General features: G+C 38.4%; 1 protein-coding gene across 13 annotated transcripts in view; it reads right to left on the bottom strand.

The window, feature by feature from the left end:
• The window catches only part of KIF16B (kinesin family member 16B), a 168372-nt gene that overhangs the window by 120638 nt on the left and 20126 nt on the right, over positions 1-27608 (bottom strand). For all 13 annotated transcript variants that reach the window (XR_001865537.1, XR_001865538.1, XR_001865540.1 and 10 more), the window contains exons 3-12: positions 27205-27318; positions 23275-23391; positions 19074-19171; positions 16274-16383; positions 15500-15642; positions 14102-14270; positions 13821-13952; positions 11001-11176; positions 9063-9128; positions 5293-5352 (exon numbers count right to left, since the gene is read on the bottom strand). Coding sequence is in view for 9 of the 13 variants with exons in the window: in XM_017745298.1 (XP_017600787.1) it covers positions 5293-5352; positions 9063-9128; positions 11001-11176; positions 13821-13952; positions 14102-14270; positions 15500-15642; positions 16274-16383; positions 19074-19171; positions 23275-23391; positions 27205-27318 (1185 nt within the window). In the remaining 4 variants the exon portion in view is untranslated. The remainder of the gene's footprint in view (positions 1-5292; positions 5353-9062; positions 9129-11000; positions 11177-13820; positions 13953-14101; positions 14271-15499; positions 15643-16273; positions 16384-19073; positions 19172-23274; positions 23392-27204; positions 27319-27608) is intronic.

The raw sequence follows: 27608 nt of genomic DNA, 5'->3' as shown, positions 1-27608 counted from the left end.
GAACTGCACCCGAGGGGAAATAGCCTGACAGCCGAGAAGGCTGGCACTGGGTTTGTGATTGCTGTTACTGCCATAGTTGTTGTTGTTTTGTTTGACTGGTTATATACATATATATATATAGTAAAGAACTGTTATTCCTATTTCCCACATCTTCGCCTAAAGGCTCTTGATTTCAAAATATAATAACTTGGAGGGAAAAGGGGTTATATCTGCCACTTCAAGGGGGGCCTCTGCCTTCCTTAGCAGACACCTGTCTTTCAAAACCGAGACAGGGCAACATACTGGGGTAGAACACAAGTGGGAAGAGGAAATGCAGACAACTGGGTCACAGTTATAAGGTAGTAACCGTCAATAGGTAGTAACAAGAAGGCATAAAACAGCAAAATGGTGACGTATGCCCAGCATTTCAGGCAGAAGAACCAAGACAATAGCATTTAAATACCATTCAGCAACTGTGGTTTAAAGATTATCTGGAAATGTAAATAAGTGTAGACAAATGCAGCGTTTACATAGAACACAACAAACTGCTCTTGACAGAGTTCAGTATGGTATGCAAGCCACCATGGAAAGCAAATTATTAAAATAAAATATATTTGCTTCTGACACCCTAATCTACACCTCGTAAAGAGCAAGACAACCACTTTGCGTTTTGGTCTCCTAGTGTCTTTGCTGCATATAGCCAAGATTCCTAAAGAAAGAAAATTTCCCTGCTTAGATGAGTATGTCCACCAAAATAATTGTTTGGTATTAGTCAGTATTTATTCATCATGGCAAGTCAAGGGTATTTCATCTCCTCCAAAAAGAGGCATGATATAAACAAACAGTCAATATTAATGCTTGAAGATAAGCAGTTTTCATACAGTTTTCTTCCTCATGTAGGAACAACCATTGTTAAGGCATAAACATGTACTACTAAGCAGTAGTCAACCAAGCAGCACAAAAAAGAATAGTCAAATAAAACATCAATAAACAGTGTTCAATAAGATATTTACACACCATGTGGTGAAGTACTGCAGCAGAATCAGTATTATTGATGCAAGTGAGGTGGTGTCACTAAATCCAACAGGACAAAACCAGTTGAAGCAGTGACTAGTTAAACTATTGATCACAAGAATTAGACACACACAGAGAAAAAAACCCCTGTCCTTTAACAGACTCTGAAGATAGATCTCTCTGCATCCTTTGACATCAGTTGACCACCAACATACAAAGCCAATGACATGATTAGAATCAAACAACAGGATAAGGAAATAAAAGGGAACTTTAAATCTACTTCAAACTAAAATTAATTTTTAAAGAGCATTTAAATACCTTTACACTAGCTACAAATGACATACAGCAAAAAGGCAAAAGCTCAAAGTCATACCAATTTCTACACAAACAGAAAAAGGGAAAAGAAATTTCAAAGAAAGTTGGGAAGAAAAACCAGCAGAGAATTATATAAAGGAGTACATATTTTAAAAGGATTAATATAAAAGCTGCTAAAGGCTGGAGAAAGAAATTGAAACATGCACAAAGGATGACAAAAAAAAGGTGACACTAAAAGAAGAAATATCTCTAGAAGAATGACAACATATGCAGTCAAATAAAGCAGCCACATCAAAAGAAGTTTTGTACCAATTAAAGCCTCAAGGCAAGAGAAAAATCCAAAGTTGGATAGATTACCCTAACATCTTAGGCCCCATGATTGATCCTCAGCAGAACCATACAAAAAGGACTAAACTAAGGAAAAGACCAAACAGGATTTCTTCTCTCCTCCTCTTCTTTTTGGGAATGTGTATGGAAGAACATTAGGAGCAGGCAAAAAACAAATTCACACAAAGATCCAATGAGCTTGAGATGAAAGCAAAATGCTACAGTTAAGTGCTGAGGCAGCAAGACACCTGAAGACAGAGAAGCAATGTAAAGCAACACTGTTCCGTGAGGTGCAATCCTTTGGTGACATTTAAAGAAATAACCCAAAGCCTGTGGACTTAAAACCAAACACTATCATTTTGGGTTCTGATGCCATATTTTACCCAATGGTGAAGCATCATCCACATTTTTATTAAATTTATTAAGCATTAAAATATCCTTGCTTTTATTAAAAACAAGGACAGGTGACAGATTGTAATACTAAGTAAGGTTAGAGTGTCACTTTGTATTACAGTGAGAAGGTTAAGGATGAAAACAATCATCGCTACTGGAAACAACACTTGGCACTTCAGGCAAATCAACACCAAGAACCTGCCATGCTACGCAATAAAGAATCCTTCATACAGAACCAGCACAAATTTAAACCCTGATGTATGCAGTGTCCTAAGCTTTGAATACAGAAAATGAGAAGATCTGGGCTTCAGGTGTGAGTTGACAATAATTCAGACTCCAGAGGAAGCCAGATGGTCACCCTCCAAAAGGATTCTTCCAAAAGCACAAAAGAAAAGCACACTATCAGTGCTACCATCCCCAGCCCAAGATGTGTCCAATCTGTCAACTACAGAATGAAGGACTATACAAGATATTCACAGCTGATAGTGGCATTCAACCACTGCACACTGCCCCAAATCCTAAACTGACATTTACAGATAAGATAGTTCAACCTACTCAGTCTAAAGATGCGCACTGTGATGGGAAAAAGTAATTTCACGTGAACTACGCACAAATGTCAAAGGGGAATAAAAGCTACCAACAGAAATAAGGAAGAATACTGGGATGCACGTCAGGTGCACATATGGTACAGTGCTGACTAGAATAATTGAATTTTAAGCTGCCAAATACTTTTTAACAAAAACTTGCCTTCACATGGTATTTTCTGTTCTTTGGTACTCTCCAGCTGGATAGTATTTTCCATTCTCTATGAATTATTTTCAAGGTAGCATTTAGATGCTGCTGGTCTAATTTTAAACATGGTTTAAAATAACTGGCAAGGGTGAACAAGTTTAAGGAACATCTTCCCTACAAAACATCATTTGTCAGGCACCTTTCCCTGACGAAAGCACTGTATTCAGTGAAAGCCAGGTAACTTTTTCCAGCAATATCTATTGATCTAGTAGAAGACATCAGCATGCCCTGTGATTCTTACTTGTATTTTACAAGGCTTATGCAAAATCCTTTCAACTATTTTGGATTTAAACATTAACAGATTTTCCCATCAGCCTGTGAGAACAACTCAAAATCATGTGAACTTTAATACTTAGAACTTAGTACAAAAAAGCATAACTACATACAATAAAGTAGGGAATCCCATTCAGCTACAAACAAGTGCACTTGCATCTCACAGGCATATGCCTAAGATTTGGAGCAAAAAGTCTTAGAAATTGAAAAGCAAATGGTTTTTAATTTTCCAAGCCTGCTGCAGGGCAGGAATTGGAAAGCAGCAACTATCTCAGGACAGCAAAGCCAAAGGGAGGCAAGGGAAAGAAGATTTTAAATATAATACAAACAGGAAGTTCTAAGTACCTTAATGAAGAATGTCCTGAAAGTTACTGAATTATGGCATGGGGAAAGCAGCAGGTGTGACTTCAGTGAGGTGGACATACAAAGATGGTCTCACTTCTCAGAGTGCCAAGACAATCTGTTTTTACAAATTACAACATGTACGGTCTCTGCGTGCAAGGGAGGGATGTCAATGACAAAACAAAAACCCCAGTGAACTCACAGAGAATCCATAAGAAAAAACACCACTGCTCTCTAAAGTTTAAAATCTGCTTTCCAGTGACTCAGCCTGGCAAACTTCCAAAAAGCCCTTTCCCACTCATATGCTGTCAGTGATGTCACAAATCATTAAACAAGAAGTGAATAAAAATATGGATACCTTCAGTGAAATGATGTAAAATAAAACAGTACAACTAAGAAATCTTTTGCAGATTTTCAGGGGATTTGGGACAAAGAAAGTTTAATCAACTGCCTTTAACCAAAAAAGGGAATACAAGCTATAGGCATACACTCAAATGTCATCCCATGAGAGTGCAGTTCATACAGAAGCTGCATGAATTAAGCTATAAAAAGCTCAGTACCAGAAAATCAGAAATTACAGCTTCTGCATTTAAGACCTTTAGATTCAAGTATGTAACAAATGCAGCTTTCCCTTACTTATATGTATTGTTCAGTTAACAATACATATAAACAAAGGAAATATGCATTTGTTACTTACAGCTACGTATTCAGCTATGTATTACATACAGCTAATGATTTTGTCATTTCTGTGCAGGAATCAGTGCATTTCCAACATACAGATTTCAAAATTTCCCATATGTGACATAATGTTCACTTCCACAATTGACCAAAATTCACAAATTCTGCATATGACAATGGACTTCCCAATCCATACATGAATAAAGAGAGGATTAACACAGTTTTATGCATGTATAGATGCTTCAAAATAACAGAAATAACATAAAGTTGTACCCAAAACATCTCTGATGAATACGCAATTGATATTTCCCAGTTCAGTATCTAGATAGACATTAAACAGTTCGTTCTGTCATGCCAACTGCTAAGTAGTTACCAATCCTGCTCCATTCTCGCTGCGATTTGTGCTTTATTTTTATTTTTAAGCAAGGAGCCATTCAACTCATGTGGAAGTCAGATCAAAGACAGTGGTGGACTTGAAGAAAAAAATTTATGAAATCAAAAAGTGATGCAAGAAAAATCAAGTTTCAGATCAGTGATAAGTAGAATTAAAAAATTACTTCTAAATGCTTGCTTGAATTGCACCACAAACAAGTTATGTTCAGCAAATCATGAAAGCTTAAGCTTTGTTTTCAAAATTTTTATTTAACAGAACAGTTAAAACATTTGGCAACAAAAATATCAGTTAACATGATGAAAAAGAAATTGTGGGAATTATTCCTTTGTGTGTGTGTGCATGCACACGTGTGCTTGTACATATGAATGGAATCATCAAGCAGCCCATTAAAACATAACCTCAGACTACCACCTGATTGTGCACTGAATACCAATACAAAATCTCACCAGGACAATGGAAAATCCATATCTACTATGCACCACATCCACTGAGATACCCAATGTAAGATAAAAAGTGATTATTCACACATCTTGTTGATACAACACAAATATCAAGGATATGAGAGATCCACTTGTCCGTGGCCCAGGCTTTCTGCACTTGTAACTCAATAAAAACATTCAGCAATTTAAAGATTTTTTAGAGAGAAGCTGTTTTGCACTGTGGGGTCACTATGGTGAATACTAGAAAGAGCTGAGCCAAAGAAGATGACTTAGAAAAAGAACTTTTAAGGAAAAATACTAAGGCTAGGTCAAATGCCAAGAGGAAAATTTATTTAGTTGCCTTACTTTCAGAATATCTTGAGTTTCATTCCACTTGTTAGTCCACTCTTTGGTCAGTTCTTGTACCTATGAAAGAAAATAAATATTGAAAAAATCACATCTCTTGCAAAGTTCTTGATAAATGCATTCTCATACTTAGTACTCAGAGAAGTACTAAGTATTTGTGCAATTCTTGGTGAAGTTTAATACTTAGGCATTTAGAAGAGCATTGACGCTCCTGCAGTAAGTTGCCTTACCTACAACACTTCTCCCTCAAAACACAAAATACTTATTTACACTGTAAGATGAAATGAAAGTCAGGGATAATTACTTCAAATAATTGTCTACTTTAAAATAGTTTCATAAAGTGCTTCAATCCTACAAAGTCTACTGCCACAGACTGATCCCTCAGCTATAACAGGACAGCTCCTTTTCCATGGTACAGGTAGGCATGCTCAGGCAAAAATCCCCTCCAGAGGACAGCATGCAGAGGGAGAGGCAGCCAGTAGCCTTCAGGAGAGAACCAGAGCAAAGTTTGCTGCAACTTAGAAACTACCCACGTCATTGTCATCAGCACAGAAGTGAGAAGATGCTTGCAAAGGGATTACAGACAGGGAGAGCACTGGGTATAGAATCATTTAGGTTAGAAAAAACCTTAAGATCATCAAGTCCAACTGTTAACCCAGCACTGCCAAGCCACTACTGAACCACATCCCTCTGAAGAGCCACATTTATAGGTCTTTTAAATATCTCTAGGGATGGTGAATCAATCCCTTCCCTGGGCAGCTTTTTACAATGCTTGACAACCCTTTCCATTAAGAAATTTTTCCTAATATCCAATCTAAACCTCCCCTGAAGCAACCTGAGGCCATTTCCTCTCGTCCCGTCACTTTTTATGTCTGACAAAACTGACCCCCACATGGCTACAACCTCCTTTCAGGTAGTTGTAGAAAGGGAGAAGGTCACCCTGAGCCTTCTTTCTTCCAGGTTAAACAACCACAGCTCCCTCAGCGACTCCTCCCTCATACTTCTGCTCCAGACACTTCCCCAACTCCATTGTCCTTCTCTGGACTCACTCTAGCACCTCAATGTCATTTTTGATGTGAGGGGATCAGAACTGAACACAGCACTCAAGGTGTGGCCTCACTAGTGCCAAGTACAGAGGAAGAATCATTTCCCTGGTCCTGCTGGCCACACTATTGCTGATACAGGCCAGGTGCTATTGGCTTTCTTGGCTACCTGGGCACATGCTCACTCATGTTTAGCTGCTGTCAACCAGCACTCCCAGGTCCTCTTCCACTGAGCCACTTTCCAGTCCCTTTTCCCCCCGGCCGTGGTGCTGCCTGGGGTTATTGTGAGCCAAGGGCAGGACCCCACTTCACCTTATTGAACCCCATGCCATTGGCCTCAGCCCACCAATCCAGCCTGTCCAGAGCTCTCTGCAGAGCCTTCTTACTCTCCAGCAGATCAACACTCCCACACACCTTAGTGCCATCTGCAACGTGACTGAGGGTGCACTTGTTCCCCTCACCCAGATCATCAACAAAGATATTAAACAGGACTAGTCCAAATATTGAGCCCTGGGGAACACCACTGGTGACTGGCTGCCAACTGGATTTAACTCCACCACTTTCTTGGCTCAGCCATCCAGACAGTTTTCTGAAACAATGCACCTGTGCAAGCCAGGAGCAGACAGTTCCTCCAAGAGAATGCTGTGGGAGACAGTGTCAAAGGCTTTTGTAAAGTCCAGGTAAACAATATTCACAGCCTTTTCCTCATCCACAAACCAGGTCATCCTCTCGTAGAAGGAGATGATGTTCGTCAAGCAGGATCCGCTTTTCCTAAACTCACGCTGATGGGGCCCAATTCCCCTGGTTATTCTGTACATGCTGGGTGACTGGACTCAAGATGACCCACTCCATGACCTTCCCCCAAACTGAGGTCAGGCCAATAGAATGCTACGGATTTGTCCTTCCTTTCCTAATCACACAGTTGTCCACTGTGTAAGTTAACTTTCATATAATGCCATTGTACAAAGAAAGAAGTCTTCGATGCAGTTGCTCCAAACATCTCCCCACTTGCCACCTGCAGCTACTTTTTTTGTCTTTTCAGATCAGCTCCAAATTAATCCATAAGAACTACAGAAACTTCTCTCATCTCTACCTGCATCTCAAGATTTCAACAAAGACAAGTAAGCACACTTTTCAATGCACCACCTTAATTCCTAGTGCTGCTAACTGGAATATTAAAACAAAATAAATTTCAAAAGTTTAAAGAAAGTCTATCACAGGTCTATTCACCATACCAGAACAATTCGTATTGCTTGGAAACACCATTTTAAATTTAGTTTTAAAAATGAAACCTTTTTACATTAAACAACTCCAAATTATTCTTATATAAGGAAAATCAACTAAAGAAAGTCACCATATACTTGTCAGGTAATATAAATATGGTGATAAAGTCTTTAAGTCTATACAAATGAATTAGTTATTGCACTCATTCAATTATAAAAAAGCTATAACCACTGCAACATCTATTAAGAATTTTCTGTAATTATGTCTATTGTAATTATCATGAATAGTAATCACATAACCTTTTAATGAGGCTGACAAAGGTAATAAAATATGCTTGATATACACCCCACACAGCAGGGCCAACACTTCTGAGAGGATAAGCAGTGGTTACTGTCAGAGCATGAATAACAGATTCTAATTAGCCTACAGTCAGCAATTTATATTACTCAGGTACTCTTAGATAAAAGCTTTTTGTTTGTACTCAAAAATAAAACTAAGGATATAAATAAAACAGGATTATCAAAGCACAACTTTAATTTTCTAATTCTAAAGGTCCAAGCAGCACCAGTGTAAACTCTACCATTTAAACCAGTTAAGGAGCCCCTTTTTTAAAGGCATCGTATCTATATTTGATTGGCATCTTTTGACAGTATTCAGAACTAAGTATCTGCTGCCGTGTAGTTGAGTAATTCCAAATACTTCCCTCTTGCCTCTTCCAAAGTATGACTATTACTCTTTTTTTAAACCAATCTGCAACAGCTTTGAAAGCAAGCTAATATATAGAAAAGAATTAATATAGAATGAATGATACAATAAAGAATGAAAGATTGCTAGTCAGAGAAATTATAGTACCATTATATCTAGATTCTTCTGGATGCTGTGAGTTATCCAAACTGTCTGGAATTTTTTTCCAGCCTCTACACTTGGCTGGATTATTAAAACAACTTGATGAGAAGCACACTGTGAAGGACACCTAGAACTCAGACCCTCTCCAAACATGTTTGTACACACCAGATTTAAATACTGAAATTTTCTAAAAACCTACCCCACACAAGTTACAAATTACTTGAAAGCATAGAAGAGTTGACCATTCTCCCCATAAATCTTTTGCTGTTTTTTTCTACACACTGACTATTTTGTTACTGGGATTACGTGCTACTCATTACTGCGATTTAATGGCTTTTCCCTCTCTAGTCTATTTACAAACATACTTTTTTAGTAAGGCAAGCTGGTCAGGGAAAAAGTTTTTTCGTTAAACAGAACTGCTACATAAATATCAAAGATATATTTTGTTCTTAGTTATAACATTATATTAGTAGGATAACAAAATTACTAATTCCCACACTTTTTTTTTTTTTTTAAAGCATCAAGGCAATGCTGCTGGTGGGTCAAAATTTAGTTGTGCATTAAAAAAATTCCTGAAAATTATGAACGCTCCTGCATCCAGACCACCCACCTTTCTTTTTCTGAGTTTAAAAACTGCTTTATGAAATTACAACTCACCCTTGCCTCATTCTGCTGAAGCTTTTCTTCCATACTTAAAGCTGTCGGAGAATCCAAGAGTGCAATCTAAAATCGTAAAAAGTAAACGTAAATTCAAAATGAAAACAGTAACAACTTCTGGGGGAACCAAATGAAATGCAATAGTTCAACTTTTCTGATTCTTTAGCATAAACTCCTTTAATATATATCATTTTACCTTGAAATACCGTAAACAGAATAATCAAAATCCTGTCAAAGCAGATACTTCAAATACAAATTGGTTTGAGAGTACTGTTTTCCCTAGCTACATACACATGGTCACACACACGGAGGCATCGAAACCAGACACATTTATAACAGGTAACTCCTAATACAACCTTCATTATATTTCTACTAAACATGAAAATTTATTATGCATAAATAGTTATCCATTTTGCTTTAATAAGTACATATACTGCTTATCTTGTGTAACTATATATTAACGTAATTGGCCTTAAAAGAGGAAGATTACTAAACAACAAACACACAGGCAGTACTCATTGTACATGACCTTCTACACTGAATCCAGCACCACATTTTGGTAATCAGTATCTTCTGATGTACAGAAGCATTTGCAATACAGTGTTCTGGTAATACAAAGGAAAACCACAAAAGAAATTATGCAGAGATTTATACTACTATGCATACATAACACACCACCTGCTGTTTTACCAACCATCACAAATTTAATTAACTTAAGCAAGTTCTCTATTGTCTCCCACACAGCCATCTACCACATCCTACCACTGAACCAGATTTATTTTGCAATAACCACTATTTTACAGCTTGAAATTAGGTCAAAGCATTCACACTTCAAGGGGGTCCAAGTTACATCTATTTTGCTAACTCTAAATCAAACCATAATTTGAAAATAAACTAATTTTCCCCTCCTAAAGAATATTAAAGAAACACAAGTAATTCAAGACCATAAAGAGTTTTTTAATTGTTTGTAACAAAGCAGAGTCCTCTGCTTCAGTCATCTACAATACCCATTTTTGCTTCCAACAGTGCTTCCCATCCCTCTTTTCAACAAATTTTTTATAGCATGAAATCTACTTGAAGTCCTACCCTTCTACTAACAATAGTCCATGCTGAACTGACATTTCACATTGCCCTTCTAAAACAGAATTACATAGTTCTAGAAACAAATCTGAAGTATTACCTCAGATACTTCCAAATTATATTTGTTCAAGTATGAAATCTAGCAGTCCCGAATGACATTATGTAGAAGAGACAACTGGCCCGAGCCAATTGGATATACTTTACTGCTACTTTAGTTTCACCATCCTGGCAACACAGGAGAAACTAAACTTAACTGAGCTTGCACAGTGAATGTTTATAGGAGATCATACTGACATAGCAAGAAAGAGAATCATGGAAAAGTGAAGCAGAGCATGATTTTTGTTTTCTTACACTACCACTGAAAATATTTTTACATATTTAGCATGTTATGTGCCTCTAATGTACTGTGCAGCCAAACACAAAAAAAATGTATTGTTTAAATCCATTAATACTCCCACATTTTCATATTTACACATCTTAAATACTTTAAACCTTATACTTCTTTTAAGATACTACACAAAGTACCTCTTCAGTCTATCAGGATAGACCCAGAAGGTATGTTCCAGCTCAGTCTCCTTATGCTGTGTTGACTACCTGTTCCACAGCACACTGCAATCCAGCCCAGATTATATTATGAGAAATGTAAAAGCTTTGGGATGACAATTTTTCCCCCTTATGTTAAAAGAGGTAATCTGCTGGCCATGTAAACTGATTCAATCAGGAAACTAACACTCATTCGTAGCCTCATAGAGCTTGTTTACTCAAATCAATATAATGAAAGATAATTATCTCATTACATTCTAGAAATAGATGTTATAACTCAAGGAAAATTACACATAAATTCCAAGTAAAGCTAACCTGATTCCCTTGAGCAAGCAGGGCTTTTAATCGGGCTATTTCAGCTCTCAGCTCACGGATCAGTTTGACGTTAGGATCCTCATTAATAGTAGGCTTGTTGATGATGTTTTTGGCTCTATTTGCATAGCGAAGTGTACTTAAAGTTTCTCCATAATTGACATCAGCAGGTGAAATAGCTAAAGACATGAAATCAGAAGCAGTTTATCTAGCACCTTATGTGTTTCATTTACTGAAGTTAGTTTATATTTTAAAACTCAGATGAATTCCATGTGGGTGAAGAGACAGAAATACATCATTAACCAGTATGGATACAGTTTGTTCCAACTCTTCACCAAACTCCACTTTCATGTCACTATAACTTTGCATAAGTAAACACTATAAGTGTATCAGGATAATCAGGTGTTGCAAAGAAATCTTGCTGTCAATCTATTTAACATTTACATATCCCTGATAAACATTAATGTCCTATATGAATACTTCACAGGCTTTCTTGCATTTTTTTTACAAGAACAGTTGAGAAAACAGTGAATATTTTTTAAGTATCAATGTTATCATTGAAAAGAAAAGACATTCCAAGTAAAACACAGTCGGGAAATTAAACAGCATTAAAGCAAAAAAAAAAAAAAAAAAAAAAACCAGACAGGAAAACCAAGACAAGAGACAAGCTGCTATAATTTACAAACCTAGCTGTTTTCCTGAGCTGCAGGCATCTGGCAGCACACAAAACTGTCAGCTATCTGATGCATCAAGAGAAACCAGTATTATTTTTACAAGCAACCTAACCAGGAAAAACAATGAAATTTAAATGCAAGTGCTAACGCCATCCTTCCCTTAATTTTCCTAACAATATGTATGATGTTCCAAATTAAAAAGATAATTAAAGCATCCAAATAGATGAGCGAAAACACGGAAGAGAAAACCATCCAGAAATCTTAATGATCAAACTGAACGAGAGATCCAGAGAATCAGACAATGAAAACACCTGAAAAACTATTTAAGCAACTAAAATAATCTGTCCTTTCTCATTCTCTCAAAAACAATAAATATTTTTTTGTCGCAGAGACTCTCTGAACTACAGGAGATGCACTTGGAAACAGCCTATACTTCCCCTAGTTCACACTCTTACTTCCCTGCTTTATCTACTGTCTCCTCTCCACCACTCAATTATTCCCTTTCTGGAAGAATGTTACAATATGTTACAGAAATATGACAAATCAAAATCAGACACATTTTTCTAACAGCCTTTCCTACTGTTTTAAGTGATCTTCCTGCATTTTTTGGTGCTTAATTACAGAAAAGGCAGGACAAATGTATCCAGACAGCTTTTTGGGCTCTGTTAGGGAATTCTACCACATTAACAGTAGAGTTACTGTTGGAGAAAAGATCAACAATCAGGGCTCTGCCTAGCAGAAGCATCACTAATAGATGAGGAAGTAGCTGAAAAAGAAGGTGGGTACTGTAATCATTAGTATAGGCATCGGAAGCTCACTGTGTTTCTAAAACTTCTCTTCCCAATCCCTCTGTCATAAAAAAAAAAAGTTACTCAACCATGTAACTGCAAGAAAGCAGCAAGAAGAAAGTTGCCAGCATAGCATTACTTAAAGAGCCAGAAAACCAAAGCAGAATCTGGTCCACAATCATCTAATGGCACTACTATGATTCTCCTGAGGAAAACAAGTGTCATGGATTCCAAAAATATCCCCAAAATCCTGCAACAAAGGAACTGCTATCCAGAGAATTTGACTGGTTCTGAAGAACCAGAACTTGACCTGATACATTTTATTCCCTCAATTCTGCTCTCCCACCATTCTCAAAAGGGGACTGCACCAGTTAAGACCACATTTCATTTGAGCAGGAAATTAAAGAGTGAGAGAAATTTCAGAGCTGCTCTTCTCCTCACATCCAGCAGTACCTGGACAAGCTTGACAAGCAGGCCCACAGGGGCCTAATGAGGGTCAGCAAGTCCAAGCACAAGGTGCTGCACCTGGATCAGGCCAATCCTACATAGGAGTACAGACTGGGAAAAGAACTCCTTGCAAGCGGCCCTTTGGAAAACAATTTGGGAGTTCTTTTTGGTGGGTGAACATGAGCCAGCAGTCTGTGCTCACTGCCCAGAGAGCCAGACACATCCTGGGCTGGCAAATGGTTTTAAGCTAAAAGTGGAGAGATTTAGATTAGATATTAGGACAAAATTCTTTACCTAGAAGGTGGTGAGACACTGAAACAGTGAAGTACTAAGGCCTGAACAACAGGCCCTGAGCCAAAGTTGACATATAGATGAACCTTCCAACCAAATGTTATATATACACTTGGTCATTAACATTGTTATATACGTTCATTTATTGGCAAAACATGTATTCACCTTTACATATCTAGAAACCAGATAAGGCTATATCTGGCCTAATTAGGGGAGTATATGATCAAAGACAACTCCCTTGGTTCCTCCTTGAGCCCATGCCAGGCTTTGGGAGAAAGCCAACAGGAGAATGAAATTAGAAATTATGTCAGCTTGTTTATTTAACAGTATAAAAACTGTGCCCCTGTCACAGCAAAGTGGGGGAGCCTCATAGCCAGAGGTGGACACACCACAGGAGTTCCCAGTTACCAGGTATGGTTCTCCAGTCCTTTGCTGTGACAGCTTCCCCCCACAGCTGATGTCTCTCAGACTTGGATGATGTATCTTTATTAGGGTAACTTGTTGATGTACCTTTCTTAACTGTGTTCTGCCTTAACAAAACATCTGGAATCTAAATATTTACATCCACTTCTATTAAGCATGAATTAGTCAGAATTCAAAAAGAGTAATTTAAAAACACTTACTAGCAATCATTATAGTTTTGGAGTTTCCTCCTAGGCTGTCTTTTAACAGCCAAGTCAACACCGAGTCCCTGTAAGGCACAAATACTTGTTTCTTCTTCGAAAGAGGATTTGTTGCATCCTGAGATAAATCAGCTGTGATGAAGAGACAGAAAAAAAAATTCGTATTATGTTTTTTCATTTATTTTCAAAAATGTGTTAAGCCACTATTTGTGTAAGTAAACACAAAGGTATTTAATGACTAAAAACACCTCAAAACAGACAAGCACAAAAACCAGACTTACCTAAGGCAGAAATTACATTTCCTAGAGTAACTAGAGATTTGTTAATATTCCCTCCTTCCTTTAATCTAACCCCTGTGGCACCAGTGGCATCTGCTCTCTCACTTCCAGCAAGATCAACCAAATGAATCTTGCTAACAGTTTCACAAGGCATTTCAGAATCAAATTTAGCCTACAGAAAAGAAAAAATAAAACAAATAAAACTATGTTAAGCTAAGAAATATTGTACTTATACTGAATCAAATTTAGTGGCCTTTTTCATTACATGACTGAACTTAACTTGTTTACAATAGCAGATCTTGAGAAGATAGGTGTATTAGAGGTGCCACTGAAAGACATTTGATAATGAATTGTTGCATAACTCCCATATTATTTCTTTAAATTGTAATATTTGCAACTTTTTAGACACTTACAGACAAGCTATGACACTGTCAGTTGTAATTTACATGATGCAGAGACCATGTGCTGCATTCATTTTATTAAGCTTGCAACATTTGTATTACATATATATATATAGCTTTCAACAAGTTATAGCATGCACAGACAAATTTACACTCAATTTCTCCCCCACCACCAAGTTCTCTTCATCTAGCAGATCATCCATGGGCTTTCTAAAAAGCTCCCAAAACCAACAATGAAGAGCAGGAGTCATTAGAAAAGGAGTTTACTACGTATCACAGAATCACAGAATAACAAGGTTGGAAGAGACCTTCAAGATCATCGAGTCCAACCCATGTCCTAACACCTCAACTAGACGAGGGCACCAAGTGCCATGTCCAGTCTTTTTTTAAACACGTCCAGAGATGGTGACTCTACCACCTCCCTGGGTAGACCATTCCAGTACTTTATTATTCTTTCTGTGAAAAACTTTTTCCTAATATCCAAAACTTTTTCCTAATATCCAACCTATACCTTCCTTGACGCAGCTTGAGACAGTGTCCTCTTGTTCTGCCAGTTGCTGCCTGGTGGAAGAGACCAACCCCCGCCTGTCTACAACCTCCTTTCAGGAAGTTGTAGAGAGTGATAAGGTCACCACTAAGTCTCCTTTTCTCCAGGCTACACAATCCCAGTTCCCCCAATCGTTCCTCATAGGGCTTGTGTTCCAAGCCCCTCACCAACCTTGTTGCCCTCCTCTGGACACACTCAAGCACCTCAACATCTTTCCTAAACTGAGGGGCCCAGAACTGGACACAGTACTCAAGACGTGGCCTTACCAGCACTGACTACAGGGGAAGAATGACCTCCAGGCTCCTGCTGGCCACACAATTCCTAATACAGGCCAGGATGCCACTGGCCTTCTTGGCCACCAAGGCACACTGCTGGCTCATATTCAGTCGGCAAACAGATAACTATGCTCTTAAGAAATATGTCCAATCTCTCTAAGGAGTTTTGTTTTGTTACCTGAGTGAAGTTGATTGTGAAAATTGCATGTGACCTGCTACTGACATCATTCATTCCAGTTGCAGCCGTTGTTCTATTTATATTTCCTGCATCCATAAGTTCTTCAACATCAGTATAATTTTGGACTAAATGTTTAGACAAGTCTGAAGAAAAGCAGAGTGTTACAGTATGCTCAGAGATGTTCTTAATTCTCTTTACAAAAAGATTCAAATTACCCTCACTACTACAAACTACTGCTGCAATTAGTGTTTACTGTCACACTTGTCACACTTGTCACTTTTCACTTAAGGAATGGAATGAGGCCTCACATGAACAATGGACAACTTACACATTTACAGTAAAAAAGAAAAAAAAATGCGATCTTATTAAATTATTTAGTGTAGTAACATGAGCATAATCCCACTACAGACATGAACCTTCCCTGGTAAAAAACAGATTAAGACAATTAGATCCTAACAGGTTTTCGTTTCATCTAAATATCTAAGATTTATAAATTATAGTCAACAAACTATTAAAACCAATTCCATCTCTTAACACATCTTAAAAATGTGTTATAAATTTACAGATAAAAAACTCTAATAATTTTAGGATTGGGAAAGCAAGTAGAGATGCAAAATGAGAGCCTATTCCTTCAACGCTTTTTCCAAAACAAAGCACTGTATCGATCATAATTTGTATTTTAAAAGATAAAACGCCCTATACAGTTAGACTCTACATTTCATAATATATAAAGGTAATAAAATATCCAGTGTAAAACAATGAAAGTGTTTTTACCCTCAACATATGGTCCTTCTTTTGGATGTTCCCGTATTCGTAAATTATTCGTTTTTGATGACTTCCGTCTGAGAAGATCTCTCACACGTTCATTATAAATTTCCAAATAACTGAAAGAAAAGGAACAGAAAACCATTCACTGATTCAAGAGCCTTTTATAAAAGGAAAGCCATATTAACACAAGTTTGAAAGCAAGATGCTTGGAGAAAGAAAACAGATCCAAAGTTGGCTTAAGATAATAATGACTACAAGGTATTGTATCATAAAGGAAAAAGCCAAAAAAGCAAGAAGAAAGTGGAAAGAAAGCAGACATTAGCAAGATCAAGATCTCCTAATGTCAGTCTGAAATAAAGGGTAAAAAAAAGGATGATGCTGTCCAGGAGCAAAGGCATTTTCACTATCGTATAAATGAAGCAATATGCACAGCTCTTGGATTGAAGGTACAAGTACTGCGCATTTTGACTACAAGTGCTAACAAAAATCAATTATAAGACCGATGCTGGGGCTCCTCCCCCCCGCCATGTGGTCCTGGGAGAGGGGCCCCGGGGGGGAGACACAGGGTTTCCCTAGCCCCTGGTCAACCTCGTTCCCCACTGGTTGTTTTGTGTTCCCCTGCGGGGGCAAGGACCCTCGAGTCCCGTGATTGCAGCAGTTTTCCTCGGCATCCTCAGCCATGAGGCTGGGAAAATAAACATCTCTGAAAATATCTATCAAGAATCGGTCCATATACTTTTTTCCACAGGCCTCATTGTCTGATACACGTGTTGCAGGAATCCCCAACGCAATATTTGGTCAGAGAATACGAGCAGAACGATCCCTTGGAGGACAGCGACTGTTATTTTTGAGTAAACTCCGGATTTCTCTTCTTGTTTTTGTTTTGCTATTCCATCTCTAAACTATGGAGGAACCGTGGAAAAATGCGTGGCTCTCCGAGCCACATATGGACATTTATCTTAAACTTGAAAAGATTCTTGAACAACGATTTGTAAACTTTAGCTTAATTCAAGCTCAAAAGGAACTGAGACACTTCCTGGCATGGTTGTTTAAAAACTTTTTCTACATTTCTTAGGACTTGATTCTTACCAAAGACTTTTGGAAGACTGTTCGGACACAGTTAATTTCTGAGTCAAAATATATGCCAATGGAAGAATATTTTCGTGAGAAACAGCAGCTTCAGAAAATGCCCATGTGTTCAGCTATAGACAAGATTTCTTATGTCTTATGTTCTTTTGTGTTTAACTGGGCTTAATTAACGTTCTCATCCTGGATGAAAACAATGATTTATAATAATTACTGTTGCCGTCTGATAAAGGTTTCCTTTTGCCTGCAAATCATTTGTGTAGACGAGGCCAGTTTTGGAGAAGTGAGGGACTGCCCTAAATCGTGCTGTGGGAGAGGCAGGCGGGGGGGGGGGCGCGGGGGGCGGGGGGGGGGGGGGGGGGGGGGGGGGGGAGCCGCACCTAGCCGAAACACACGCTGGAGCAGGGCGTGGGGGGGTCGTCGCTCAGGGGCCCAGCCGACACATGGGCACGTCGCCAGGCAGCAGCAGCACAGCTGTGACCAGAGGAGGCGGCGGCACACGGGGAGCTGAGCGGCACAGCCCGGCCTGAGCGAGACAGAAAACAGCAGCCACTCAGAAAAAAGGAAAAATCATCGTAGCTAAGGTTTTAGGAACAGTAAAATGGTATAATGTTAAACAAAATTATGGGTTTATAACAAGATGTGACAACCAGGAAGACACATTCATTCATAGAACTGCTATTAAAAAGAATAACCCCAAAAAATACATCCCAATCTTAGGAGATGGAGAAGTAGTAGAGTTCAAAATTGTCCAAGGAAAAAAGGGTTACAAGCAGCAGGGGTCACTGGGCCTGATGGTATTTCTGTGAAAGGCAGTATATATGCTAAAAATCATAGTCATGTTAGACAATATCCCCATTATAAGCCCCCCCGCTACAGTCTCCCTTTCCTAATCCCACCTTTCCCTTTTACCCTATATCCTATTACCCCCAGTGTATTCCCAATCCGATTTTTCACCCATGGTTTCCCTCACAAACCCATGCCTTTGCCAATTGTTTCCCCAAAAATCCCTTTCCAATGCCGAGTGGGGGATCAAGGGGAGGAGGGAAGAAATTAACTACTGTTGTTTAGAGTTCCAACAGGTACAAATGGAAGAAACCCTCTCCTGCCTCAGTTTCCCCACAAAGCATGCTCAGAGAGTCCTGTCTCCCTTCTATCAGCCCCAAGATGTTCCAGAAAAAAAATCCATCTGGACATTTACAGACTCACAAGGGTGGCTTGTTTTGTTTTGAAACTGTTCTTGTTATGTTTATCCAGTTGTTTTCAATGTTAAGTTTTAAATCTCTTTTGTTAAAAATAAATGGGTGAAGTGTTGGGGCTCCTCCCCCCGCCATGTGGTCCTGGGAGAGGGGCCCCGGGAGACACGGGGTTTCCCTAGCCCCTGGTCAACCTCGTTCCCCACTGGTTGTTTTGTGTTCCCCTGCGGGGGCAAGGACCCTCGAGTCCCGTGATTGTGGCAGTTTTCCTCGGCATCCTCAGCCATGCAGCTGGGAAAATAAACATCTCTGAAAATATCTATCAAGAATCGGTCCATATATTCTTTTCCAGGGGCCTCATTGTCGGATACACGTTGCAGGAATCCCCACTGCAACAGACTGAGGCCAAGAATAAAAAGTTATTTTTGGAAAATACACACTTTTCTCAGAGATAAAGTGAAACAGAGTGGTTTTAACTGAAACAAGTATGATAACCTGCAAACTCTTAACATGTCAAGACCTACCTGACTTCTGTTCGAAAGGATGCCTCATTCCGCTTTGTTTTTTCACTTATTTTGCTGAATAATCCTTCACAAATTCGAGGTATCAAACCTGCATCACCCTGCAATAACAACAATTCTTAATTCCAAGGCTACATATGCATGTACAATGTATTTTGAAAAATAAAACCCTAGATGACTTGTAGAGAGTTTAAGAATCCAGAAAGGGGAAAAATCAAAACTTTTCAGCAAATACTCTCTTGCCCTTTATTTAACTGCAGTCACCTTGCCACTTTAACCCTTTTGTGTGTGGAATGAACAACCAGCTCCATTTCTTTGCCACAGGAATACATTTTGTCCCTCTCATTCAGTTTGAATAATCCCAACTTCTTAAGGCAGAGACTGGCTCCCCAGAGTAAGTCATGAACTGATTTATCTCACTAGTATCTTAACTGCTTCTGTCTCATTTCACTGTGGACGTGGCAACAACTGCAGAGAACAGGACAACAGCCATATACATGCAACCATGGGACATTATCACTTAAACCCCCAATTCCCAGCTCACAGTCCTTCCTGTGTTGAAAAGTGCAGCAGGTTGTCTGAATAAATTAGTACACAATGACAAAATTAAATTTTCATTCACTATATCCCACAATCCAGCCAAATTAAATTCAGTATTTAATTTCTGAATGTTTGTCTCTGCAGATAGTTTTTATGCATGAAATGCTTGGTTGGCTTAATAAAGCAAACTGAATGAAACCTATCCCACTGAGATATCCAGAGACTTAGCATGCAGTTTTCCTTGTTGGTCCAGAAGAGCCCTCTCCAGCCAAGCAGTAAGCTATAGTGCGGGTTCTCCCCAGCAGCAGAGGAGCAGGAGAGTGCCACACAGCTCTGGTCTCAGCTGAATGGGGCTGCTTGCTCCCAGCTGCCCCATTCCCACCAAGTCTGATTAGGTAGGTGACCAACTACCTGCTGAGTACATCTCCTCCCCACCGCTTCAGGGAGACAGCAGTTAACACTTCCTCAGAGCCATGGCTCCCTGGAATAACAGGACAGGACATACACATACAGATGAGCTTTGGGGTAAGAGATCCAGGCTCACGAGCAGCTTACAAAACAGTCTGTCAGCTATACTTTGCCTCCAGTCTAAAAACACGTAAGAGATTCAATGTGATGGACTAACTCTATTCATCGTTGCAACTAGAAAAGCTGTTGTGTTTAAAGTCAGGGGTCTTGTAATTAAGCAGGACGCAAATTAGGACAAAACAGACCACATATTCAATGTGAGCGTAGCCCAGGCACTCCAGGCACCTAAGAGTTTGCCTGGTGGGATTCTACAAATAACTGGCAACAGGAAAACGCAAAGCCAATGGACTCCCCCATAACCAAACTCTGTCAGAGCGAGTGCTCCGTGGACAGATTTCTCTTCTACTTGGACCCCTACATAAAATTCCACCCTTTCTGCCCAAACTCACTCGAGTCTGCTCCCATACTGGTCCCTCTGCCCTCATTCTTCAGTTTCCCTCTGCATTCTGTCACAGCAATCTTCTTCCAGGTGCCACCTCTGAGCTCCTCTTCCTTGCTCCTTTGCCCAGATATAATTCCCAATTCATCATCCAGTCCCTTCTACTTTTTAATTATACTTTATCCCTCCATTTTGCCTTTACCCAGCTTCTTCCACCTCTTAATCAGAGCCTCTCTATTCTTCTCAAACCAAGCTTCATTCTTTGAAATAATAATCTATTCTCTGCTCCTATCATTCGTAGTTCTTCACATGACTGCATCTTGGGTTAAAAAATACCAGAAAAAAATCCTAGAGTAAGGGAGAAACTTGCAGATTAATCAGATTTTTTTTTTGAGACAGTTGCCTCTGGCAACAGAGGAGCAGCCTTTCCCAATATCTGTCAATTATCAATCTCTATTTCCAGGTAAAGTTTCATGGGTCAGTGTTGGAAATTCCCACATACTTTTTTTTTTTTTTACAATGGAAGAGGGAAAACACTTTTCTTTCATCTCATGCTTGGAAACACCTGAATAGTTTTAATTAAAGCTTAGGGGGAAAAACATGTAAGATCTATCACAAAGTTTTAGGCAAATCATTAGTGTCTGACATAATTCAGCAAGCACAAAGAGAGGCTTAAAATAGGAAGTACAAGCTGTAATTGAGTAACTTCAACCATAGCAATATAGTGATGAGAAAGGAAGCACACACAGTTCCCAGAGTATTATGCTAGTAAAATGTACATCATAAAGAATGTACACTCTTTATTGGAAACTATATTTAAATACTTTCTCCTTTTCACCACCTAGAGCTGCAGGGCAGGATCAACTACAGCTTGGACTATTCTTTTTTTCTGGCCTACAGAGTTTCCAGACATGGAAATCAGAAGAACCAAAATAGGTAGTTCACTCCAGAGCTGAATTTTCTCATTAAAAGCCTGTTCTCCTTCTGTGCTATCTAACTAGAAAACTCCTTCTTGCAATTTAAATGTATTGGGTTTTGCCCATCTACCTTGACCATAAGGAGCAAATTATTCCCGTCCTTTCTGTAGCAGCCTTTCAGGTCTTGGAAAGAAAAATTTTATTCCCCCGTAGTCTTGCCTTTTCTGCATACCCAAGTCTGACTTTCCTGATATTTTATAGATCTCTGCTCATTTCAGTATCTCTGTTGAACACTTATTCTAACTGGCCCACATATTTCTTGAAATGGTTGCTGTACATAAAATTGCAGAAGAAGCCTTCCAGAGCCAAGAACAGCAAATATTGAAAACAAAATGAGAACAGAACCCAGGCTTTTTAAAGAGAAGTAGGGAAAAAAGAATATTTATTTCCAATTCAAGTTTTCTTATAAGCACTGTAGTCTCTCTGACAGGGCCATCAATTTTGAAGCATTTAACTTGCCAGCTGAGTATATTTTATATGCACTCTATACAAAGCCAGATTAAAGTATTTATGTATCATGCCAAGAAGATTAGACCTTTATTAGTGAATAGTGTCAAACAAACTTCAGCACCTATTCATTTGCAAACTGTTTTGATGATTACAGTCATTATATACAGTGAGTCTCATAAAAATGTCACTTTTACAAATTTCTGAAATAGAAATCCACATCTAGGTCGTGATGTTTCTTCTGGTTACAAAAGTCTATTCTGCTTATGATATTAAGTTAAATATAAAGCTCCTTATTTTGTGACAACTGAAAGAAAAAGATTTACAGCTAGTTTACTCTCCTAAGCCAGAGGAGGTGCAAAGAGCCCAATCTTACTACATTTCAGAATTGATAAGTGGTAATATTCCCCTTTTCATTTCTACTGGGAGAAGACACAATATATTTCCTTTCCCAAGGATAAAAGGATGAAACCTGCAGAGGCTGCCTGGCAAACAGGCTTCATCAGTCAGCCTTTCTAAACTGCTCCACTCCCAACAGTTTAGCGGGTTCTCTCTGTCCTTGGACAGTCATGGAGGCAACTGCAAGAAACCACTCCCATCCTTTATTCACCAACTGTCAGATACCTCCCATCACACCTTCCTCTTCCTGCAGTGCTCAATAGGACATAATCCTTAAAATTAAATTTACTGTATAATCTCATAAGGGTTTGATGAACTACTCTCATGCCCAATTTCTGCTTCTCACCTGACAGCCTTCTCTAAGGACCTATTTTAGTCTTCTGACTCTTCAAAAGAGGCTTAAAAAGCACACCTCTTCAGAAAAAGCTGATCATTCATTTTCTCAAAATCAGTATCTCCTTTTTTTCTGTCTCAAGTTGGGCATAGAAAATCAGCGGTAACATTTGAAATTTTTAGCTTTGTTACTGAACAAAAATTACTGGGTTTTGTCCAAAATAACCAAGCGTCACTTAAATAAACTTCTTCCAAATGTAAATATCTTTGTATAAAAGAAACAGCTTCCAAAACCTCTGATTACTACTAGAAGGTGTGATACATGGAAGGGTTAGTAGCATACAGACAGAAGCAGTATTAAAAATTCCATAAAAACATGCTCCTGGAACAGCATAATTTTAATCCATTGCAACAAAAAAATACACCTGCTCACTTGATGAGGCACAAGAAGTGGACATTATCTACCTGGAATTCTCCAAGGCTTTCAACATGGTTTCCCACAGCCTGCTGCTAAAGAAACTAATGTGTTACAGTTGGACCAGACGATCCTTGAGGGCCCTTCAAACCTGGTATTCTATGGTTCTACGAAAATACAACATACCGCATTTCCCATCATGGTGTAGGACTTCCCAGATCCCGTCTGTCCATATGCAAAAACACAGGCATTATAACCTTCAAAAGCAGATTTAAGCACATCCGTACCAAGATTTTTGAAAACCTAAAAATAAAATTAAAAAAAATTTAAGTCAACAGAAGCTTGCGGAAAAAGATTGTCATCAGTCCAGCATGGCAAATATTGAAGAATACCACAACACAATGGCAAAACACAGTGATATTTACTACAGTAGAGGACATTAATACCTCAAATAAAATACCAAATCTCACTACCATATTTAGTTTACAGCACTGCAGTGGTTTATTTTTTACTTCTTTCTCTGTCACAGAATACTTGACATGTTAAACTGCTACTTTCTTTTCTAAAGCCCCAATTTCTTTCAGGAATCTCAGCTACTGCATTCACTTCTCATTATTGTTAATATCTACTCACTTTTTGTATCTTCACCAACTCTCCACATTCTGCAAATATCCAGTCGCCTCTCAAAAGGAAACATTTTGGTGATCCCATCAGTTTCTTCCTTTGTCTTTTTGGAGGGTTTTGTTTGGTTGGTTTTGGTTTTTTGCCTTAATCAAGTGTAAGAACACGACCCGTAGTCTTTGTATTTTCCCCCTAAGTGGCTTTCATGTAACAATGCTTTTTAGGCTAGCAAACACATCTCATAATATGGGCCTCTGTTCTCACCTAATGAATTCAGCTCTCACCAGATGCCTTCACCACCTTCCTCTACAATACTGCCTCCAAAATCCCTCACAGATTTGCCAGACTTTTTATTACCATTTCAGTACATACCCGTCACTGGGCAAGCAGTAACACTTCATGCAGCATTTCTCTCAATTAAAATATTAATCTGTTTCTCACCATCTAGACATGATTTTCAAAAATCTCATAGATGCTTCACACAGTTTGGCTACTAGTCTGCACTTTACATGGTTTAAATCTGCCAAGGCATACAAGCCATTTTTAATAGTGAATGGCACACGCACAGTATAATCTCACAGCTTCTCCCTGGAAGGAGTGCTGGGTAATTTCTTTAATCACTAATCTTCAAACATGCCTTTGGAATACTTCACTTGATCTTCCCCTCAAGCAATGGAGTTACAGTGCTGTAATCAGTTATATTCTCAAAAAGAAGAACATAAAGATCAGCCAAAGCAACTTTATTCTTTCCCCTCTTTTTCTCTGTGTCTAAGTTTTTACCTCACGAAGTCTTTCTGCACTACTCTTTTGATGTAATTTTCTTTTTTAAAAAATTGTGTTTGTCTTGCATGTGATTTGAGGTAGTGTATAGACAGGTACAGTCAGCTTTGTCTGAACACAAAGGCTTAACACACAGGTTAGAAGAAAAGACTGTCAGGATGGGACACTGGTTTGTCACAAAAGGGCAGTAAACATCAAAATTCTATTTGTTTCTCTGTCAGGAATACAAACTAAGAAGCTTGATGGCAAATTGCCATATCCACTCTAACTTTGGAATACTAAAGTGTATTTTGCATCTACAAGGCATATTAATAAGGTATGTAGTAGCAGACAGATTTCCACTTCTTATTTTTCTGCCTTTCAAATGGAAAAAAGTAACGACCACGAACAAAGGGCACTAGGCAACCACATCACCAACAATCAAGATCAATTTTATTCCCTGGCAAGACGAATGTGAAAAATATGCCCTTCTATGCCATTGGTGCAATAAACTGGAATTTCTGCAGCAACTTGATAAGAGCTTAACTACAAAGTCTTCCAATTAAATATGAAATTATTAACACAAGCAAAATAATAGCTTGTGCAGCAAGGAATTGCAGTTTAGGAATTACACTCCTACGGTTTAAAAACTCCTTTTGTTTTCAAAGTGCTGCACAGTGTAAATAAAACAACACCTGAAAAACAATATTTTTGTAGCTGAGCAAGAGAAGTTCACATTCCTGCCAGTACAGATGAAGGAGGTGTCCAGGGTTGTGGAACACACTGTAACAGCAAAATATTGAACACAGACATTGAAGCCATGTTTATGATTTATCCTATCACTACCAATCATAAAACTCACAGCTTTAAAAAATTATTGCTCAAGGCTGCTGCAGCCACCACTACATGGGCATTTTAATTTTTTTTTTCTATAGACTCCTGACATGGGCAAGTTATAGTCATTTTGCCTCTACCTGACCCACTCTGAAGCAGGCAAAATGGCACCAGAAGGAAAAACTTTGAAAAGGGAAACTTACCACTTATACATGGAACCTGGACATCAGTATAGACTACAACATGGATATCTATCTGTATGCATTTGCAAATGGTTGTTTTAACAAGAATTCATTGTTTCACAGCAAATTTGGATTCTGGAAATAACCTGTACTGTAACAGCAAGAGCCTACTAACTCTATGAATCTCTTCCTGGGGCTCCTCTAATGAGGTCTTGTTAACACAGCTTTCCAGAAGTACTAAAGGCATGCATCTAGAGGACCCAAGAATTAAATATCCATAAATATAAGTCACAACTGGTGCATAAGAAGAAGCTTCATTTAGAATCAGAGCAGAAAAATACAGGATCAAAGCTGCTTTAGTTAAAAATAAATAAATAATTGACTCTGCATGCTCAATTTAAAGCATTTGCTAAAATTCTAGCAAAGCCATCTGGCCTGAAACACCTGCCTAAAACCATTCACTAGAATGTCGGGTTCAATACATTGCTCTCAAATACATTACTACTTCAATTTGCCACAGTGCCGAAGTAATCTGGGTATTTCTACATTGATGGCCAAATAAAATGTATACTTCCTAGTATTTCAGAAAACATAGCAAAAAATGTGTTACTTAAAAGAACATCATCAAGAAATAATAATCCAGAAAGTTTAAGAATATAAATGATCAAATACTTGATCCCTAGCATCTCACTGAAATAAAAGAAGCATTCAGAAACTAAGAGGACCTATCACTTACCCTGATGGTTAAACAAAAAGTCCAGCTCTAAATTCCCCATCGATTATAGTCATGACATGTATGATGGCAAAACTTGTCATTCTCATAAATATTTAAAAATGGCTTCAACTTACTGTTTCTTATGACTAGTTTTAATTGTGAGGCTTTTTAGGATTAGCCATGACCGCATCCCTGATTTCGAGGGTTCCTGAATAGATGGGATACATACTAAGAAAGTATGTACCGTATGTACCCATCAGGCTTACAGGATATTCAGTAAGCCATTGCATTATTTTAAGGGGAAAGAACTACTTGAAGCTTACAGCATCAAAACCAAAAGAGAAGATAGCAATCACAACTCATTTGAGCTTCACTTCATAAATTTATTATGGAATGGGAAAGAACTGAAAAGTTCAATGTCCACATGAAATGCAAGGTCAGGCAGGGTCTATCTGTTCATCTGAATAATGCCTACAGATCCAAGTTTAATTTTCTGTTCTGAGTATGCAGGAAGAAAAACTGTTTTGTCCTTTCCAAAGCTGAATACTCAAGGGAGGAGGAAAAAAGAATCTTCTTCAATGTGTACCAAGGCTTTTGGACGAAGGTGGGGGGGAAAAAAAAAAATCCACACCACACTTCAACCAGATAAGAATGTTTCCAAGTGAATTAAAGTTCTATGCTGTTTCTCAAAAGTGATTTTTTTCTAAATCTTTTCAAAACCAATTTCAGTGCTCAGAGATGTTTTCTAACTTGACATTACAACACAAATCAGACAAAAGAACTTGAAAGAAGGCATTCAGCCCGCTGTATTAGAAAACATACCACTTACATTGTTAGGTAAGGTAAAAAATAAAAGAAAACAAAGCCAAATTCAAACTCTTACATAACTAGAAAATTTCTAAATACAGAAGAAGCACTTTCAATGGAAAGAAGTTTCATGGAATGCTTTCAAGCCAAAGAGAAGGGAAAGGAAAAAGATCAATTATTAACATTCATTAATCCTACCATTTCTTGACAAACAAAGCTGGGATTTTTACTGTCTGCCGAGAAATAGGAAAAATCATAGGTAAATGTTTTCGTTCTTTCTCGTCCTGTGTCTCCAGTAGCACCCTCTGGTACCTATTAAAAAAAGAAAATAGAGTTGGTACAACACATCCTGATTAAGTAATTAAAAACATTTGACAATAAATAATCAGAATGCAAATTTAACATAACACTATACACATTTAGAAATGTATAATGACAGGTCAGATTATGATTCCAGCAACACTGACAAAAAATTAGGAAGAGGTATGCCCTTCAGCAAGAAGGACAGTCGCATCATAAAGCAGCACAGCAGGATTTTGGATTTTAGCTTACTGCTTCTAACCCCCAGCACATTTTTGTCACAATACTTAGGCCCAGTTAAA

The sequence above is a fragment of the Corvus brachyrhynchos genome, unplaced genomic scaffold (assembly GCF_000691975.1).
Source record: "Corvus brachyrhynchos isolate BGI_N302 unplaced genomic scaffold, ASM69197v1 scaffold69, whole genome shotgun sequence".
Lineage (NCBI taxonomy): Eukaryota > Metazoa > Chordata > Aves > Passeriformes > Corvidae > Corvus > Corvus brachyrhynchos.
The sequence above is the reverse complement of the archived record's forward strand: the minus strand, read 5'-3'. Positions and strand labels throughout refer to the sequence as shown.